The sequence below is a fragment of the Microtus oregoni genome, unplaced genomic scaffold (assembly GCF_018167655.1).
Source record: "Microtus oregoni isolate MIOR12 unplaced genomic scaffold, Mior012 000031F_ref0000149, whole genome shotgun sequence".
Classification (NCBI taxonomy): domain Eukaryota; kingdom Metazoa; phylum Chordata; class Mammalia; order Rodentia; family Cricetidae; genus Microtus; species Microtus oregoni.
Genome location: NW_024543090.1, coordinates 29096627 through 29117553, shown reverse-complemented (window position 1 = coordinate 29117553; position 20927 = coordinate 29096627). Strand labels below are relative to the sequence as shown.

Here is a 20927-nt window from a genome sequence, read left to right as displayed (position 1 = left end):
TTCCATCTTAGGAACTCCCTTAGCTAAAGACATAGAATACACCCTGGGGTTCAAGCCTCAAGTCCACCCCTCCATTAGAAGCTGTCAGGAAATCAGTATGATCCTATTAAAATCTACAGAGGGACTCCTGAGAGAGGCTCTATTTACCACAAAAAGCTCACCAACCCCCATCAACACCTTCAGGAAAAGAGGATGCTGTATTTCTTTTTGAAAAGAGGCACCTGACATCTTTGGCCTAGTTGTGACCTATAAACTAGACAATTCGCAAGGTCACGGGTAACCATAGGGACACGCCAAAGGAAAAGTCGTCCTTAAACCTAATTGCTCCCCTTATTTCTCTAAAGGACTTTCAAAGGGGACGCTAGGCACAGTACACCTTCCACTAAGCATGCCCAAGGACGATGCAGCTGTGACAAAGCTGTCCTTTAAACTGTGGGCAAATGTCATACGTCCGTATCGTTTTGCTGAAGAGATAGGGTCTTTTTAAGGAAGTCTGGGGCGTGGGTTGCAGCAAGGCTGGGATGAGATGGGAAACGTAGGAAAGAGAAACTGCTGCCGTGAGCCGGCCCCCCGAGCGCCTCACACCACCGCAGCTGCTCAGCCAAGCATGGAAAGTGGGGCATTATCCTCACAACACTGATTAGACAAGGAAATGAGATATGCAAATATTTTTTAAAAGTCGACTCGCTCCAGCATTATTACCAGATGAAAGTTCACAAAGAAAGCATGACTTGATAGGCTCAGCATGGAGCTAATGCCCTTGACTCTGACTTGGAAGATCCCTGAAAACAAAAATCAAGTTCAAGGGCCACACAATCGCAGAGATAGGCATGATGAAATTTTTAAAATATTGAATGGGTCAGTACAGTCCAAAAGTCAAAGAAGCTGTTATCCAAGGAAGAAACATATATGTTTCTAGAAACTCAAGATATATGTTCAGAGTCCAACATGCCCGCAATCCTGCTGTAGCAAAGCCTTAATACATTGACAAGAAGAAGATTGTTTTGTTTGTGTGGGGGCTGGGAGGGAGGGGTGTTAGTTTGGTTGTTTGATTGGTTGGTTTTGTTTTGCTTTTCTAGAGAGAAAGAGTCTATGTAGTTCTAACTATCCTAGCGTTCACTATGTAGACCAGGCTGGCCTCAAACCCACAGAGATCCTCCTACCTTTGCCTCCTGGGTACGGGGATTAAAGTCATGTACCACCATGTCCAGCTAAAAAATAAAAAATTTTGCAGAGACTGAAGTCACTGAAGGACAGGGCTGGTCACAACAATCCACTGCCAAGTCGCCTCACCTCCCAGAGCCCCTTGTCTTCCAGGGTGGGACAGCAGTGTACAGAGGAGTGTGGCCCACTGTAGACAGCTGCATGTATAGCTCCCTTCCTCCTCCTGGACCTCCTTAGCACAGAGATGCTGTGATGGCTACTGAAGGCCTCCTGTGTGCCTGGTCTTATGTGATGCCCCCACCCACCCACACATCTTCTGCAGAAATACAGAGATCGCATCAGGGACTGGAATAAGCCAAGCACTTTGAGTTTTCTGTAAAGGAAGGTTCTCCACAGGAGAGAGAGGTTTCCTGGAGACACAACATCCACCTACATAGAAACAGTGGCTAAGAAAGGAAACATTAGCGTCACGGGCAGAAGGATCAGCCTGTGCCGAGCCCATAGGTGACAAAGCCTGTCACCTGTCAGCTTGTTTGAGAAGCTGAAACAAGTTCTGTGTTGTTGAGGTTTGGAATCAATTTCTCTCACTCAGGTATAATTCCCCTTAGCCCAGCTGCTCCAAAGTTTGGCCTGAACTGCATTATGAAGCTGTAATTCTATTACACAGAGTCTTCAGAGAACAAGAGGTTGTCCCTAGGCTATGTGTCATCAGCCCAGAATAGCGATTCAGTCACACTGACAATGTCGTCAGGCCCAGGAGGCTCACCCGTGAGCAATCTGCAAGGGTAGCCAAGGAATAAGTGAGCACCACAGGAAAGAAACACAAATGTCTGCTTGTGTACACACTGGCCAGACTGAAATGTCCCGGGGCAAACTAGACCTAAGATTATAGCACAGCTCTGGACTGGCACACAGGACAATGGAAGTATTTTGTTTGTTTTTCTAAAAATTTAATTTAGGATTCTAGGACTCTTAATACATTTCAAATGCCCCTGCATAAGGGTTGAGAATGTAGCTCAGTGTTACTGTTCACAACTAAAATGTCATGAGGCCCTGGGTTCCATCCTTAAATAAATAAATAATAAATGATGTATTAGTAAATAATAAATAGAAGACCACCAAATGTCTCAAGTATTAAATAATAAATAATATTAATTAATAAATGATAAATAAATAAAAAGCCACCAAATGACCCAAACCAGATCCCCATAACATTATGATCTGAACTGATCAATTCTCAGTCAGAAGAAACTCCTCCTTCATTTCTACAGTGAGTCATTCGTCTGTCCATCTTTGTTCACAGTTTATTTAATAGTCACTAAGGGCCTGGGTCTGAAAAAGCCTGGGATAAAACCAGACTCACTGAACATAGCGGACAATGAGGACTACTGAGAACTCAAGAACAATGGCAATGGGTTTCTGATCCTACTGCACGTACTGGCTTTGTGGGAGCCTAGGCAGTTTGGATGCTCAACTTACTAGACCTGGATGGAGGTGGGTGGTCCTTGGACTTCCCACAGGGCAGGGAACCCTGATTGCTCTTTGGGCTGACGAGGGAGGGGGACTTGACTGGGGGAGGGGGAGGGAAATGGGAGGCGGCGGCGGGGAAGAGACAGAAATCTTTAATAAATAAATAAATTAAATTAAAAAAAATAGTCACTAAGTATCAAGTCTTGATCTCAGTTCAGAAGGGGCAATGGTAACCAAGAAAAGACAAGATTTGTTCTCTTGCTTGAATTCTTTGGTGAGGTAAGTCACTAAAGGACTACAGGACAGGCTGAGTAAAGGGTGAAGAAGGGCCCGTTGAACATCTAAGAAAATGTCTCTGCTTCTGAGGGTGAGAAGATATCCTTGTCTCTAACTCCCTCTCTAACAAGTTCAAGTCTCACAGTCACGAAACCCAGAAGGACCCATCCTCGATCCATCACTCCAGTGACCTGAGGTCTTTTCCTCTTCCTACTGTTTATACATTCACAATGGATCATGTCCTCTTCAGATCATTATGGCTGTCCCAGTCATCAACACTTTGTTCTCCCATTCATTAGCCAGCTGTAGGACAGTCACACAATGTAAGTCTCAGCTGGGCTATGGTTGTGCACACCTTTAATCCCAGCACTTGGGAGGCAGAGCAGGTGGCTCTCTGAGCTCAAGGCCAGCCTGGTCTACAAAAAGTGACTTCTAGGACATTCTGAGCTACAAAGAGAAACCCTGTCTAAAAAAATAAAACAAAACAAAATAGACGTAAATCTCCTCACATCTTTCTCGTGCATTCGAGCCTCCCTGCAGCCTCCCCACCATCCATCTACTCTCAAGCATCCCATGGAAACTCAGGCCGTGTTAATTCCTGTGTGGCACCCAACTGGAGCACACTGTTCGCCTACTCTGTGACTTTGTGCATTCTCCCAGGCCTGGAATGCCCTTCCATTACTGTGTTAGCTAACTAGCTTCTACCTGGGTGTCAAAACTCAGTGTAAGGTCTTTGGGGGATCCCCTGAGTGGTCAAAGCTAACCTTGGTGGCAACTGCTCATGCTAGCATTTCTGTCACACTGACTGTAGCTTCTGTCCTCTCTGTTTCTCAGCCTTCTTATTTCCCTGATCAACTCCACTGGTGTTAGAGAAGAAAGATAATCCAGGTGGTCAAACTCTACACTTCAGCCAGCAGTTACATCTAGAAAACAACAGGCTTAAAGAAAATAGACAACAGGAAGGGCTCTTACAAAGTGAAAAATAATCATGCAAATAAAACTAAAATTGGAAAGATGATTCCTACAGAACAACCCTGTTGGGATATGAGAGGGCATAAACGAGAGAGGTGATCAGACAAAAATGTCCTAACCTCCAAATAAGAGAGTTCTGAGTAGAGAGAAAAGCTCCGCAGAATGAAAGGAGACATAGTTTTAAAATTGAAAGGGCCTACCCCGTGCCACACAGGATGAATGAGAATCCAAACCTAGATACATCACTAAGAAATCCCCACACTCAAGGCTTAAGACAAACAGTTCACAGAGAAAAAGTGCAGATAGGTACACCACAGGGAGACACAGGGTTTCCGACGGACAGACTGGGTACAAAATGGTAATGGAGGAACACCCTTAAAGTTTTTTGGGGGGGGACGAGGAGTTATTTTCAATTTACAAGTCTCAGTTAAACAATCTGTCATAATAAGGGCAAAATAAAGACCACTAAAAACACATTAAGGAGTCAAAATATTGTCATTTACATGCCCTTCTAGATATTATATATTTTTATAGTAACAAAACTAGAGGAAATCTAACCAAAAGATAACACAGGACTTAAAAAAAGGACTAACTACCATTAGAAGTCTATCAAAACAAACAAATAAAAAAGATAAAAGGAAGATGTAACTTCTTTTTCTCTCCCAATGAGGAAAAAAGGCAACTGAAAACTACAGGAGAAAACAAAAGTCTTACAAAAATATAATTATGTAAATATCAAGCATTTGTGATTTGATTAATTAATGCAGTGTAAGAGAGTTATTACATTGACTTTGTTGCTAGGATATTGTTCTTCAAATTGCAAAAGTGTTTTGATATTGGAAAGATAGATGATAGATAGATAGATAGATAGATAGATAGATAGATAGATAGATAGAAAATATGTGCTTGTATTCTATATAGTTCTATTGTGGACAAATGCACAGCCCTGGCCTTAATAATGTAATTACAAACCAAAAGTTAGGTGATAAGTACAGAAGGCAAAAAGCTAATGTTTTAGTTTTCACAATATAAAAATGATTAGTATTTCTGCAGGCCACAGTGGGAGTGGATAGGATCCTGAAATAGAGTTATTGGGACAGGAAATGGGAGGTTGCAGAATATATGTAAGTGATCTGGTAGTCTTCACAAAAATTAAAAATAATGTAAAAGTCAGAAGCTAAAGGAAAAGGCTGAAGTGGGGAATGACATGCGGTTTGTGTTACTGAGCTGAACTCTCATCTCTCACAGCAGTGATGTAGAAATGCCCCAAATTCAAGAAACTTAGAAATACAGATAATCACAAATCCTCATTTTTGCCTCTCTTATGAGAGTTTTGTAATGTCTGATTTAAATGACCTAGGATATTTAAAATTTGTCTAATGAAAGGTAAACTTTTTGACCTATTAAATTTTATTATAGAATAGGCAGAGAGATTCAAAATCATTACAAAGGATTGCGTTTTTAAAAGCTCCTCTGAACATCTTCCATAAATGCTCATCATAAATGGCCCCTTTCTTCGTGAAAGAACATCAGTATAAAGACTGCCTCAGCCTTGTCCCTCCCTTAACCCTCTTGGCACACAGATGCTTGGGACCAGGGGAAAGTCTTTAAAAAAAAAAGTCAGCATCCCACTAAAAATCAATTAGGTGGGTAGAAGCCTGGATTCTGGTCCAGCCACCAGTCATCTGACACCTGACAAATCCCAGTTTAGGTAGAATTTCCATGATTTTCAATGTGGACAATTTTTAAACCTTTGGTTGAGCAAAATTAACCCAAGCAAATATGATTGCATACCACAGTAAGCCAGGAGCGGCTGCAGGTAGGGTCTATGAAGACACTCAGAGACATAGCCCTTGAGATGACCCCATGAACTGCGAGCCCTGACCAACGCTGGGAAAGCAGTTGTGTGTTTTTAACTCACATAATCCTCAACTACAGACAAGAATCATGAAAACATCTATCTCACAGGATAGCTAAGATGATCAAATGGGTGACTGTCCATAAACTGTCCCTTAACAGTGGGCTCTCAGCATAGCCAGCTAGAGTTGGACGGTGACTCTTCTCTTTGGGCCCCTTTCTCTATGAGCCTACTAAAGCAAGGGACAGAAGTAGGAAATAGTGAAATGTGAAGAAAAGGGACCATGACCTTCACAGTCACCCGTCCTGCATGGAAATAGGTTCAGACAGGAGCACTGAGAAAAATCTGCCAGCAATCAGTTGCCACTATCCAACCTTTCGGCAGGGGGGTGGGGGGGGTGGGGGGGGGGAAGCACAGACAATGATCCCCAATGACAGGTGACAGAGTTTCCATGAAGCAATGAAGCTCCCCACACTGTAGCTCAGGTACACTCTGTGCCAGGTAAGTAGGCTGCCAGGCTGTGGAAGGCCAGCTCCCTCCCTAGCCGGACACAGGCAAGGAACACTGTAAATGGTCCACAGCCATGGCAGTGGCTCAGTCTGCCTTACAGTTGCCATGGCTGTACCCAGGGCTCCCAAACGCCTGCTCAGCTTCTGATGACTCACGGACAAGGCCCTGATCCTTGAACGGCTGGCACAGTCACGGCATCTAAGGTTTCTGTGCCACATCAAACAGGGAGTGATGCCCCAGGACTTCCCTCTCCTTCAGCACTGAAAAACTCCAACCCTGCCACACACTCTGAGGGTGTTCATCTGTAAACATGGCCTAGATATGTGACTCAGGAGGAATGGGCTGCAGGCCAACTCTAGGTTACTCTGCCAGGGATCAAGAGGCCTCACTCAGAAATGTTTCTGTAAAAGACATGCAGTGGGGGTGGGGTGCAGCACAGTGGCCAAATTGGTGTTCTTCGTGTGTGAAGCCCTAAATTCAATCCCAAACATGGTGGGGTGTGGGGCTTAGATTAGAACGTGATCTCTGAGGTCCCTTCCAATCCACAATACCCTAAGGCTCCCTCTTTATGATGTGTTAGCCCCAAGTCTATATACCACTACCTCTATCCCCCTCCTAGAGGTGCTCCCTCTCAATGGTCTAGAGTTCCCTTGGTACACTCTGAGTCTCTGTGGGGTATGAACCTGGTCCAGGTCATCTCTACCGCCCCTGCAGTGCTGAAAAGGAAAATATTCAGCACACATTTACAGAGGTATGCTCAAAACGGAAATTCTTCCAAACACCCACTTCAAACACACCTGCTTATCTCTAGCTGTATTTACCGCCAGCACCTCGGACTCTGGGGAAAGTACAGGAGCTAAATCTTTTAAGAGGTAAATGTTGCTGAATGCACACCTTTACTCCCAGTAACCCGGAGACAGAGGCAGGAGGATCACTGTGCGCTGGAGGGCAGCCTGGTCTATAAAGGGAGTTCCAAGACAGCCAGGGCTACATAGTGAGACCCTGTCTCAAAAGAAAAGACAAATGTTTAAATTTCTGTTGTGAAAATGTAAATAATTGCCATAGAGACAACCCAGCAATATGTAAGTATTTTAATATCCATCCAAAGTAATACAAAGGGCTTTGGTTTTGTTTGTTTTTCTAAGAGACGTTTATGGGTCAAATTATGCCCTGAAGTCATCAAAATAATCATAGATAATTTACAAGTCTTGAGCCTGGCTAACACATGGCTAACGCAGCCCCTGTGCTCACAGTGACAGTAAGAAGCTAATTCAACTGATGGTAGAAGCAAATCCTGTCCCTTCTGACACCCAACACAAAGCAAATACACAATAGCAAGGACACAATCTGCAAATTGGTATTTGCTGCCCTCTGGTGATCAACCCTGAGAAGTTCCCACACCAGAGACCTGGAAAGGATATAGTTCACACAGATGTGTGCTCGCAAGTCTCATCATTCTACCAGACTTCTAAGCAACAGAGCAGGTCCTGATCCTCTGCTCTCCACGTGTGTGTGTGTGTGTGTGTGTGTGTGTGTGTGTGTGTATGCCTCTGTGTGTATGCCTCTGTGTGTGTGCGCACCTGTGTGTGCTTGTGTATGTATGTACGTGCACATGTATGTGTGTGTGTACGCCTCTGTGTGCCTATGTGTGTTTCTGTATGCCTGTGTGTGTGCCTGTATGTGTGCGCGCACGCCTGTGTATGCCTCTTTGTGCCTCACTGTGTATGTGTCTCTATGAACCTGTGTGTGTGTGCCTGTGTGCATGTGCACCTGTGTGTGTGTCTATATGTGTACATGTGCAGGTGGGTGTGCCCCTGTGCCTCTGTGTGCCTGTGTGTGCCTCTTTGTGTATGTGCGTGCCTGTGCATGTGTGCGTGTGTATATGTATGTGTGCTGGAGAAAGAATAGCACAGCCCAAGCTGCTAAATGAGCATTGAGACCATGCTTCCTCTACAAAGATAACTGAGAGAAGAGACACCAATTTGAATTCTCCACCACTGCTATCTGTGAGAACAGATGAGCGATGGCTCGCTGTGTACATGTGTTAAAAAGAATAAACATCACTTGACTTCCCCTTCAGTTTTAACAAAACACACACCGTGTGTGTGTTGAGGGCATTGACATAGGAACCCACTACCTCTCTTTGCCCTGCCCTCCATAAGGTCACACTACCAACATTATCAAAGGCTTTCAACTCTAACCAAGTCCTTTCAATGTGTCTCCCACCCTGAGCCTTCATGTAAACAAGATCTCATGGAGGTGCTGCTACCTTCAGCTCCCCCTCCAAACCCCAACTAGGTGTAGACTCTCTAGTGCAGTATCATCAGATAGGTGACTTATTCTCTGAGGGTTGCATAGATCCCCATTAGCCACCAAAGCATTCAGTAGGGCGGAGGAACGGATAGATGAAGGAGGGGAAGAGTGGAGGAGGGAGAGATGCATGGATGAATGAGCAAACGGGTATATGTATGGAAGGATGTACAGGTATATCAGCAAATGACTAAAGAGACAGAATAATGCAAAAATGGATGGATGGATGGATGGGAGGTAAATGGTCCCCCCACCCCACCCTGAGCCCCACTACCCCTGCAGGTCTAGGAAACTGAAGAAGCTGCCACCATTTTTCCTACCACACCTTTTTTTTTTTTTGATGACTTTAAGAGGCTCCTTCAATCTCTTCTCTAGATCATGCACTTCACTGATTCCAGGAGGGTGCCCAGGCAGCATGGCTACTCTTGTCCCCAAACTACTCATATACAAATCCCTCCCATCGCCCAGATTTGGCTCATCATTCAGCTAAGCTCTGAGAAACTACTGCCAAGGGTGAGCGTGTATTATCACCCTTATTTGTCACCCTAACTACCTCAGAGACACCTCTAATCATCAGTGTCCTTGAACCTGATCTTGCAAGCTTCCACGTCCCTGTGTGGCTCACATCGGCAGGTTCTCAGGGAAGCCCTTCCTTTCTATGACAGTAGTTTTCTCTCTAAAGAAATGGAAAGACTCTGTGATTTTCAAGGTCACAAGGGTATAACAAAAACCCAGAGAGGCTGGCTCTAGGGTCTTAATGGCCTCAGTACAGCATCTGGAGCAGACCCGACATTTTAGCTGTTTCCATTCATGTGGATTCCACTCAGTCACCTCGCCTGACAACTTTATATAGGACCACCTCTTCTTGCCTAGTTCAGGGCTGGGCCCTGGGGTGAGGGGAGGAGGCAGAGATGATTCCAATCAGCTGTAGTCTTGACTGACAGCCTGTCATGGAGGTCCTTCACCTACCCTCTGGGTCCTTTGACACATATATCAGTCTGCTGAAGTAGCAAAGCAAACCCAATAACTTCAATAACAGACATTTTTCCCTCACAGTCTGGAGTCTAGAAGCCTGAGATGGAGGTTCCAGTGGCTAACCAGAAGCCACTCCCATTTTGTCCTCGCATGGACTTTGACCCATGTGCAGACACATGGAGATGCCTCGTAGATACCAGTCTTAGCAAATTTCCGCATTTCCTTTGAGTTCCCTTTTTGCACACACAGTGCCCAAACATTGGGGTTGGCCATGCCTTCTGAATGGATCCATGACCCATGCGGAATCCCTAAACTCTAGTGTCACCGTCGCAAGCTTTAGTTTAGTTATAACCAAAGTAAACACCATGTGGGGAGCCACCACGTCTTGGAGAGAGACAGCACTGGGAGCATGTGCCGGCCTGGCACTTCGGAAGAAGGCACAATCTTGAGAGCTTTGAAATGGATGAGAAAATTTGCCTTATATAAAAATGAGTAGGCAGAGCATCATCTGTGAGTACCCCAACCACAACAAGGGAAGAAAATGAGGCCATCAGGAGAGGGCCAAGTGGGAAGAAGGGGTCCAGAAGTAAGGAGTCATATGGGACCCTTGATATGAGACAAGAACTTGGCCCTTGGTCCATGAACATCAGAAGGCCACAGAGGGAATCAGGGTGGCTGGAGCAAAGCTAGCCTAGGTACAGCCATGCCTACCTGCTAGACACAGGCCTCCACAAAGAGCAAACCCTTGCCTGTAACGTCACACCAGACAAGACACTGCTGGATGGGATGCAGCTCCCAGGAGTCTCCTTTGGGGATACGCTTTTACAAGTGGGGACCAACGTGTCTTGTGCTAAAACATTTACCTCCATGCAGAATCAATCCAAAAGGAGAAGCTGGGATGCCTGACCACGAACTAAAATTCCCCCCCCCCTGCTGCCACCCTCCACATTCACAGTGTTGTCCTCATCTCCCTTATTTGCTGGGAAAGGCTTCCCAGCTACCCCAAGTATGTTTCAAATGTCTTTTAAGCCCCCTCCCCCACATTACCCCTTACCCCAAACATCTCAGTTTCTTTTTTCTCCTGTTCTTGTTGATCATTTAAATGATCATGTCATTTTGGGCACCCAGTAGAGCATGGTTACTGCGGCAAACCTTTGAGAGAAATCTCAACGTTCTGAGGAATGTCGTGGGAATGAGAGACAGTCATGAAAAGTCAGGCATCTGGGCAAAGTTTAAAAGGACTGAGCATGCCCAGCCTTGAGCTAAGATCATTGTGAGCAGCCTGGGTGACAGTTTCCTAACACATCAAGAATGCACGCAGGAGGGTAGGATCCATTTTCCATTCATCAGAGACAGCAGAAGGAACAGAAGCATCTTAGATTTCAGCTGTGGAAACACCCGTCACATGTCTGAGCTGCAGGGGAAGAGGAGCTGCCAAGAGGGCCACTCTGAATCACTTACTATGCAACACAGCCACTGGAAATGCTATTCAGGGGACAACATGGCAGTATACACAAGGTCTAACCCCACTGGGGCTCTGTAAAACATCTCCCCATGGCCTAGATGCTACAGCTGGGATCCTGCATGCTGCCCTCTACACCCATGTATTGATAGATTAGTATCTAGCCTGTGGCACTAATGGGAAATTGTGGAGTCTTTAGAATCTGGGGCCTGACAGAAGGAAGTAAGATCACTGGGGCTGTGCCCTTGAAGTAGGTACCATGAGCTCAGCTGCAGGGATGGTTAATTTTGATTGCCAACTTGATGGGATTTAGAAACACCATACAAAGCTGGGTGCTGGTGGTGTGTGCCTTTAATCCCAGCACTCGGAAGGCAGAGGCAGACAGATCTCTGTGAGTTTGAGGATAGCCTGGGCTACAGAGTGAGTTCCAGGATAGGCTCCAAACCTATACAGAGAAACCGTGTCTCAAAAAAAAGAAAGAAAAAAGAAGAAAAGAAAGAAAGAAACACCATACAAACAACTCTATGGGCATGTCTGTAGGGATGATCTAGGTTAACTGAGGTGAGACAATCTACTCTAAATATAAATAATATTCCATGGGCTGGCACCTGGACTGAATAGAAATGAGGAAGTGAACTAAACATAAGCCTTTCTCCCTCTCTGCTTCTGTCTGCAGATACAATGTGAGCAGCTGTCTCAAGTTCCTGCTGCCGTGACATCCCCATCATTGTAGACGGTACATACCTGAAGAGTGGAGCCCAAAGAAACCCGCCCTCCAGCCAGTTTGCTCCTATCCAGTATTTTGTCACAGCAAGAGACAAGTAACTGGTATAGACCCTTCCCATCTCTCTGTGCTTCTCAGATGCCATGGCATGAGGTGTGCTCTCGTCCATGCGCTCAAGCCACAATGCCCTAAAGCCGTGTTATTCTATGCTTGGCACCCTTGGTCCTTCACTCTTACCTCACCATCATTGGCAGTCCATTTCATTGGTGAGAAAATTGAGGTTCAGGAAGGGCTAAAGCCTGCCCTACAGCCCGATTTCTGTCACATACGAGATAAGACTAGAATCCAAAGGTCCCCTGAGTTCAGGGCCCATCCTCACTATCATCCATCTACACGGACAGAAACTAAGGATGAGCATCAAACTGTCACAAAGAACTGACCCAAATGTGGCTCTCGAGACCACAGGGTCTTCAGTGCTAGCCCCATAGTAACATTCAGTAGAAGAGGAAATGAAATCACAAAAACTCACCCATCGGTCTCCTTTCCTGGGAGCTGCCTCCCCACACTGTACAGATCTGGTGAAATTTAAAACCAGGTCTCGGGGCTGTAGAGGTAGCACAGCAGTTAAGAGCACTTGCTGCTCTGCAGCAGACCCAAGTTTAGTTCCCAGCACCCACGTGATGGCTCACAGAAATCTGTAATATTGGTTACAAGAGATCTGATGCCCACATATGGCTGAGGCTAATGCCAGGCATGCCCACCGTGCATGTACAAGACTTCCGGCAGTGTGGATGTCCTGGTGCCATCTCCCACATGTATCTGTCTAGGCTGTGATGTTGTGGAATATCTGTACACTGTGTGACAATGTATTGCTGTGATTGGTTTCATAAAGAGCTAAATGGCCAATAGCTAGGCAGAAAGAGATAGGTGAGATTTCTGGGGAGAAGGGGGGAAAGTAGGAGGAACCTAGGTATGCAGATTACTCCAGAGAGAGGCCAGTGAGATATGGAATGAGTCAGACACACAGAATGGGGTAGAGGTAAAAGACACATGGTAGAACATAGGTTAATAAAAATATGGGTTAATTTAAGTTATAAGCACTAGTTGAGGGCTGGAGAGACAACTCAGAGGTTAAGAGCCTTGGCTGTTCTTCCAGAGGTCCTGAGTTCGATTTCTAGCAACCACATGGTGGCTCACAAGCATCTGTAATGAGATCTGGTGCCTTCTTCTGGCAAGCAGGCATACAAGCAGGTAGAACACTGTATACATAATAAATAAATAAAATCTAAAAAAAGAAAGAGCTAGTTGAAATCAAGTCTAAGCTAAAGGCCAAGATTTCCTAATTAATAACAAGACTCCATGCCTACAATGCAGGGTTTCCCAGAGGCCTCTGCTGCCATTAGCCAACCAGCATGTGATTATAACCCAGAACTCCTACCAGAAGACTGCTGACAGTGATTGTTGGAAGACGTCCATGAGTTAGAGCAATAGTGCACAGAGACTCCCTTTACACTCCAGACAACCCTGGATCAGCTCCCCGTTCTGCTTGTCCATTTTCTTCAGAACCTGAATGCTGACGGGCCAGTGCCTCATCACAAAGTTTTGCTGGGTTCCTCCCCCCATCAAATAGTACTGATAAGGAACTAGTCAAGACACCGGCGACACGAGACTTCAGAATAGCCACCTGGTCTCACATAAGAGCCACCACAGAACAAGCATGCGCGCAGGGCATCAGGTCAGGGCCTCGGTACTGAACACTTGGGTTCACAATGTGACAGCTGGATCCACACACAAAAGGAGCGCCATTCCCAGACGTTGGGATAAGGCCACGGTGCCCATAAATGAGTAAGAAAGGATTTTATACTGTTCAGTTACCCACAGACCAATGTCAGGCCTGGAGTCAGGTGAATGAAATCTCATCCTTCTTGATGGAAAAACTGGATCCAAGTCACAAATACACACTACTGAGGAGTCTACATTTTTCTTCCAGCTTCGCCAAACTCAACGGCACTTAAGGCAGAATTCTCCCTCACTCAGAAACTATGAAGGCCCAGAGAACAAAACAGTATGGAGCCACGAGGAAGAGAGAACGATACTCCCGGAGCTTCCTCTCTTGAGGCTCTACCCAAACCAGTGCATGGGAGAAGGGGAATGGGGAGACCCAGATAGCTTCAAAGATCTGTCCTTGTGAACTCTGCCAGAAGACTGTTGACAGTGGTTGTTGAAAGACGTCCATGAATTGGAGCGATAGCACACAGACACTCCCTTGACACTCAAGACAACCCTGAATCAGTTCCCCGTTCCTGCTTGTCCATTTTTTTCAGGCTGGTAAACATCACACCTGACTAGCATGTGTAGAGCAATAGGCATCGAAGAACTAAGCAAAGAAATGATGACCTTCCCATGTGAGTTGATGCTTAATTGCTTTCTAGCAGACACACTCATCTTAAAGAAGATAGTCTCTCTGGGTCACCTTTTATAATGCTGCTGCTTTTGCCTAGCAATGCATATCTGAGATACAGATAGATGAAAGATAGTCCGAGGATGCAGAAATGATCTGTATTCACGGTTAAACAGCCCTCCTCAGCATACCATGAATATCTCTGGCCCCATGTAACTGTGAGTTGAGAATCTTAGCCTCTGATATTGTTACTCATCCTGGAAACAACAAGCAGTAAAGTTAATTAGAATCAGAGTCTACTACCTTCATGGTACCCATGGCGTTGAAAGCCACTGCCAGTCTTGAAGGGGTCAGCATTGCCAGCATTGCGTTGAATCTTGTACTCTTGTTTTGAATGGGTGAATAGTACTGTCCATCTGGAGTCACAGAACCAAACCTGTGAGGATGTAGGGAAGCAGGATGGAAAAGAGGACGGTGTTTAAGACAAAACAAAGTATGGTGCTGCTAGAAATGAAATCGTGTGACTCCCCTGTACACACAGAAATGGGACTCCTGGGAGCGTCTCCAAGGGAATGCTGAGAAGGGCTTGACTTGAAGGTAAGTACAGGTTCTCTACCACTGCCAGCCTGCAGTGGAGAAGCAGCTCCCACAAAGGAATAGCAGGAAGACCACCACCATCAAACCAAAGCCAGGGCCTGGATGGGCAAACACCCTGGCTTGCTTGTTGAAAACAAGGTGATGTAATGAACATCCCATACAATTCAGCTGTTTACAGCATCTGGATTTGGTGGGGTTTAGAATTTTCACAAAGTTCTACAACCATTATTACTCCTCAACTCCAAAACTTTTCACCATCCTAGAGAAACCCCACCCCAGCTGAACTCACTCTCTATATCTCCACCCTCCAGTCCATAGCTAACAACTTCCTGTCCTTATGGATCATCCTACTCTTTGCATCAAAGGGAACAAAATATATCATGTCATTTTGTATCCAGCTTCTTTCACTTGGCACAGGGTTTGCAAGGTTCACCTATGCTATATAGTTTATATCACTACTTATTTTTTTATGGAGGAATATTTCACCCAATCATCTTTAGCATTTATCAGCTAACAGATGTTAGAATTTTTCCACTTTGGGGATATTATGGATAATTATGTTATAACTATTTGTGCTCAAGTTTATTTGGGACAAATAGATGTACACATTTCAATGAGCATATGGACAATGTTTATATGTATATAACACACACATATCTATGTATATATGTATGGATGTACACACACATAACATATACAGATATACATGTGCATCTGGAAATAAAACTGTTGAATCATCTAACTTCCAACATTTTAAAAAAGATTTATATATTATTTGTGTGTGTGTGCTGCACGAGTTTAATGCACACCACTTGAGTAAAGGAGCTCACTGAGGCCAGAAGAAGATGAAATGAGATGCAATAAACATCTGATTAACATTAGATCCTCTGGAACTGAAGTTAGACATTCATGAGCCATTATGTGGGTGCTGGGAACTGAATCTGCTTCCTTGCAAGAGGAACAAACACTCTCAACTGCCATGCCACCTCTCCAGTCCAAACTTAAAACTTTTGAGAAACTGCTAAGTGACTTTCCAAATCTATGAAGACATGTTACAACACTGCCAGTGCCACGTGTCAGATCCAATATCTTCATCTTCAACAGTACTTGGTATTGTCTGCAAGTTTTAGCACAGACGTCCTAAGGGGTGCAGAATGGCATCTCACTGGGATTGGACAGCAGCCTCCCATTGACAGTGGGGAGTTGGGGAGTTTTCTTTCATGCTTTATTAGAAGGTTGACTATCTTCTTTGGGAAAATGTCTAATGATATTTTGTTTAGTTTTTTAACTGGTTGTCTGTATAATTAACTGGCATAGTTCTCCCATTCTGAAGGCTACGCCCTTATAATATGTTTGATTCACAAGTCTTTTTCAGCTCAAAAGTCAATTTTCACTAAGTTTTTACAATTTTTTATAAACTTCAAGTGCGCTACTTTTTCTTTGGTTTTTCTTTGCCTGTATCTTTGGTGTCACATTTTAAAACTCACTGATGAGGGGCTGGAGAGATGGCTCAGTGGTTAAGAGCACTGGCTGCTCTTCCAGAGGTCCTGAGTTCGATTCCCAGCAACCACATGGTAGCTCACAACCATCTGTAATGAGATCTGATGCCCTCTTCTGGCATGTGGGCATACATGGAGGCAGAATGTTGTATACATAATAAATAAATAAATCTTAAAAAAAAAACTCACTGATGAGACCAAGGTCACTAGCTGTATAGCCCAGGCCTCTTCTAAGAACTGTGTGCATCTGTGCTGGGTGGTGTGAGGTAATAATTCAACCTAACATTTTTGAATATAGACAGCCACATGTTCTGGAACCACTTGTTGAAAAGACTATTGTTTCCTTTCTGTCTTGGTTCTCCAGAAGTCTAGTAATTGTCAATAAATTTATGTGTACACTATTCTATCCCATTGTCCATATATATCCCTTATGTTAACGCCATGCAGTCAGGATTACCACAGCTTGGTCTTCAGCTTTCAGATTCCAAGTATGAATCCTCCTACTGTATTCTTTATAAAGATGGTTTTTCTCTGCTCTAAGTTTCCTATACTTGCATGTAAATTTTAGGATGAGTTTATTAATTTCTTCAAAAATGAAAATGGCAGCTGAGTTTTTTTTTAGAGAGATTATATTGAATCATTTGCTTACATCTATGAACTGGCTCACTTTCTATTCAAGTGATGAACCAAAACTTGCTCCTTTAAAACCCCATGTGGCTACTGCTGTTTTGCAGTTATGGGGGACAACTTAAATGGTAACAAAATAATGTTATAAATCAAATCTTGCTCATCAAAATGATTAACTACAAACAAGTCCACTATCATTCTGCTTTCTCATGGAATCTGATTTGCTAATCTCTAGTGCTTTTGCTAAGCCCTTCCCATTGGCCAGTAGCTTCTGAGGCCACACCGGACACTGGGATCTGGTTAGGGTGATAGAATATGGGAAGCTGCCCATTGTGACTTTTCTCCCTCCCTTCCATCCCCCAGAGTGGGTGATGCTGACAGGAGCCTAGGAAACAGACAGAAACCGGGTGATGCTGACAGGAGCCTAGGAAATGGACAGGAGACTCTAGGGAAGGCTAGTGGGCCTCAGACCCACTTTCACAAGCACTGGTATCTGCTGAGATTTTCCAGGACATCTGTAAAGATGTCTTTGCTGTTTCTGTTCTATTTACCACCATTTTACATAAGGTGGGAGACAAAGAGAATGTGGCCCATTCTAAGTTTGTTTCCCACACAATTTTCTTTGACTTTTGCAAGTGACTACATGTATTTGTTGACAAGAACTTGTAAGGAGCAAAGATAAGTAAAGGGAAAACTCCACTGCAAAGTGAAATAGAAAGCTTATGTGTATGCCCAGATTGTTGGCTCTACCAGTGATCTAAGTGCAGCTCTGGCTCTGGATTTACAGACCACAGGAAACACAGCTGAGGCACTGAGGTAGCTGGTGTTTCCGAGAATCTGCAAAAAAAAAATATCATCTTTAACCCTAACTTTCATCAGTGATCACACCAGAGAAGGAAACATCCACCTCCCTGTTTGAGTCACCTTGACTACCTTGTGGATGCTTGGGCATTCTCCCTCCAATTGACAGTAGTTTTAACTACCTCCTCAGATGAAAGGTGTCTTTTTTCTAATACAATATTTTTTATTTATTCTTTGAGAATTTCATGCATGCATACAGTGTATTTTGATAATAATCAAAAGGGGGAGTGTCTTAACTTTTCACACCCACAGGGGAAGCAAGCAGCGCACATCAGACCGCGAGGGGTGCACCCACCCACTGAGACGGTGGGAGCTCACCAAGGCCAGCTGGACTGGGACTGATGGAGCATGTGATCAAATTGGACTCTCGGAACGTGGCGGACAAGGAGGGCTGACTGAGAAGCCAAAGACAATGGCACTGGGTTTTGATTCTACTGCATGTACTGGCTTTGTGGGAGCCTAGTCTGTTTGGATGCTCACCTTTCTAGACCTGGATGGAGGGGGGAGGACCTTGGACTTCCCACAGGGCAGGGAACCTGACTGCTCTTTGGACTGGAGAGGAAGGGAGAGGGGAAGGGGGAAGGGGGAGGGAAATGGGAGGAGGGGAGGAGGTGGAAATTTTTAATTAAAAATAAATAAATAAATGGGAAAAAAACAATTGCCAAAATAAAAAGAAGTTAAATGCCAAACAACAAGAAACTGGGGACATAATTCATCAGTTATTTAGCATAGTGCTATGGTACATTTTAATGGGAATTCTTAAAAGAATAGAAGATACTCTATGTTAAAATTCTAATATAGGTCTCTTTTTTTAGACATATTGGCATAGAGAAAAGTCTACCGTAACAAGCATTATGTCTGACAGATGTCATGTTGGAGCATTTAGATTTTTCACTATTTGCTTATCTACCTTTTCCAGTCAGTTGTGGAAACCCTTGAGGGGAGACCACTTGGTCCTGCAGTCTGCAAGACCCCAAAACTAGAGGCCTCATTTTTGGGAACAAGGAGACCATCTACACAGACCTTAAAGAAAAAATTACTCACTTATCCAGCAGGTTCTCTCTTGGAATTCGAACCTTGTTAAACATCAAAATTCCGTTATCCACACCGTTCAGACCTGGGGGGACAGATTTCAAATGGAGATGCAAGGGGAAGCTACACAACATTCCAAGATGGTCTCAGCTTCTTGGCCTAAAACACAAACCTTAAACATTTCCAGAACTGCAGGTGTTCTTTTGTTAGGGAGTATGCCTAGGATGTTGTCTGTTTGTTCTCTGGGCCCTGGCTCAGACACACCTGGCCCATTCCCAACCCCCACCTTGAAGAAGAACCAGACAATGATGTGGTTTTCCTTGTTTGCAGCCCCTGCCCCCCACAATGTGCTAGAAACTCAAGTTCAGGGTCTGATGGGGCACATCTCCCTCCCCAACAGCAAACATTATTAAAAGGAAAGAGTTCAGGGCCTGAGGAGACAGCTCAGTGATTAAGAGCACTTGTTGCTCTTGCAGAAGACCCAGGTTCAGTTCTGAGAACCCACAGGGTGGCTCACAACCATCAGCAACTCCAGTTCCAAGAGACTGAGGCTTCCTTCCAATCTCCCTGAGCACTCAGCTCACATGTGGTACGCAGACATGCAAGAAAATACTCATACATAAAATATAATTTAAAGCTAAATAAGTAGATAAAAATTAAAAAAAAGAGTGTTGAGGCAAGAGAAAGCATGGGACACTGGAGACAGACCAGCCTGTCTCCATGCACGGTTCATGCTTCCTCCTCAGGCACAGGATGAGCTAGTGAAAGTAAATAGCAGAAGACATGGGAAAACCAAAGCAGTCTTTCTGCAGCTGCCAATGCTGTCAACATGTGGCATGATTTCATCAGCAGTGGCCTGTCCCTCCGCTCTCAGCAGACTTTGACACTCGAGGTACTTTCAGGGGCCATGCCTGGCAGCAGTGGTTGCCTATACTAAAGGTAGGAAGGGATTACTCCTCCGCTGTCCAACGTGCCTCCCCTACCCCTTCCTCTCTCTCTTCTCTCTTTTCTTAACTCCTACATCCCTTTCTTTAGCTGGCTTCACCTTGGAAACCTGATCTCATTGAGAGCTATGGGATGAATTGTGTCCTCCCCTATCCGATTTGTAGATTGAAGCCGTAAGCCCCATATTTGCAATGCGACCTTGTTTAGAAACAGAGGCAACCAAGTTAAAATGGGGTCATTAAAGTGGGCCCTAATATAAATGATAGAAGTTCTTATAAGAAGGACAAACCTGGAGACAGATATGTACACAGGGAGACTTCATGCTCGTGTAAAAATGACATTCACAAGCTGGGGCAAGAGTCCTGGACCAAAACCTTCCATTGCCCCCATCAGAAGGAGTCAACCCTGGCAGCTCCCTCATCTCAGGCCTCTATCCTCCAAAACTGTGAGGACTTAGTTGTGTCACAAATGTCCTGAGACAGTGCTCAAGGCTCAGAAAGGGCTGTCTGGACACAAACATCCATCTGGAGGTGAAAAGTCACCAGAGAGCTGATACCTGCACAAGTCTAAGAAAAGAAAAGTTGAGACACCCATTGGAGACTAAGCGTCTTTGTCACTAAGCAACTGAGAAGCTGGGAGATAACAATATCAATGTATGGTCCCCTGGCAGTTTGGTTTCCTGGAGATGAAGGTGGTTAGATTCTCCTTGGCTGTGGTGGGGGCTGGAGGACCCATGGGGGGTATCAGCCAGCACAGAGGAGGGTCACCTGAGGACTCACCTTCTTTATGCATCATATCAATAGCTGTCACCCCTGGATACAAGTTTCCGTGCTCATCCCTGATGGGAACGATGAAACAGTGGGGCCCTAAGGAAGGCACAGAGACAGGACCTTAGTAGGCCTCCCTTTTTCACTGCTGTAGAGACAAAGTCTCAATATATAACCCTAGATGGCATAGAACTCACCATATAGATCAAGGTGGACTCTAATTCAAGTTAATCCTCCTGTCTCTGCCTTCCAAGTGTTGGAGTTACAGGAGTAAGCTACCATCCCGGCCCTAGATGACTCCTTGTGAAGAATAAACCTTCAAGCTCTGTGTAAGGGCATGTGTCTTTAATACCAACATTTGGGAGGCAGAGATAGGTGGATCTCTGTAAGTTCAAGGCCAGCCTGGTCTACATAGAGAATTCTAGAATAGCCAGGCTACCCAGTGAAAAATAAAAATAAAAGAATAAAACTTCTTCT

The 20927-nt window shown here is 44.7% G+C and overlaps 1 protein-coding gene across 1 annotated transcript in view; it reads right to left on the bottom strand.

The window, feature by feature from the left end:
- LOC121465587 (acyl-coenzyme A oxidase-like protein) overlaps positions 1–20927 on the bottom strand; it is a 300287-nt gene that overhangs the window by 214570 nt on the left and 64790 nt on the right. Inside the window, exons 7-9 of the mRNA XM_041678830.1 lie at positions 20463–20549; positions 18751–18823; positions 14426–14558 (exon numbers count right to left, since the gene is read on the bottom strand). Coding sequence (XP_041534764.1) covers positions 14426–14558; positions 18751–18823; positions 20463–20549 — 293 coding nt within the window. The remainder of the gene's footprint in view (positions 1–14425; positions 14559–18750; positions 18824–20462; positions 20550–20927) is intronic.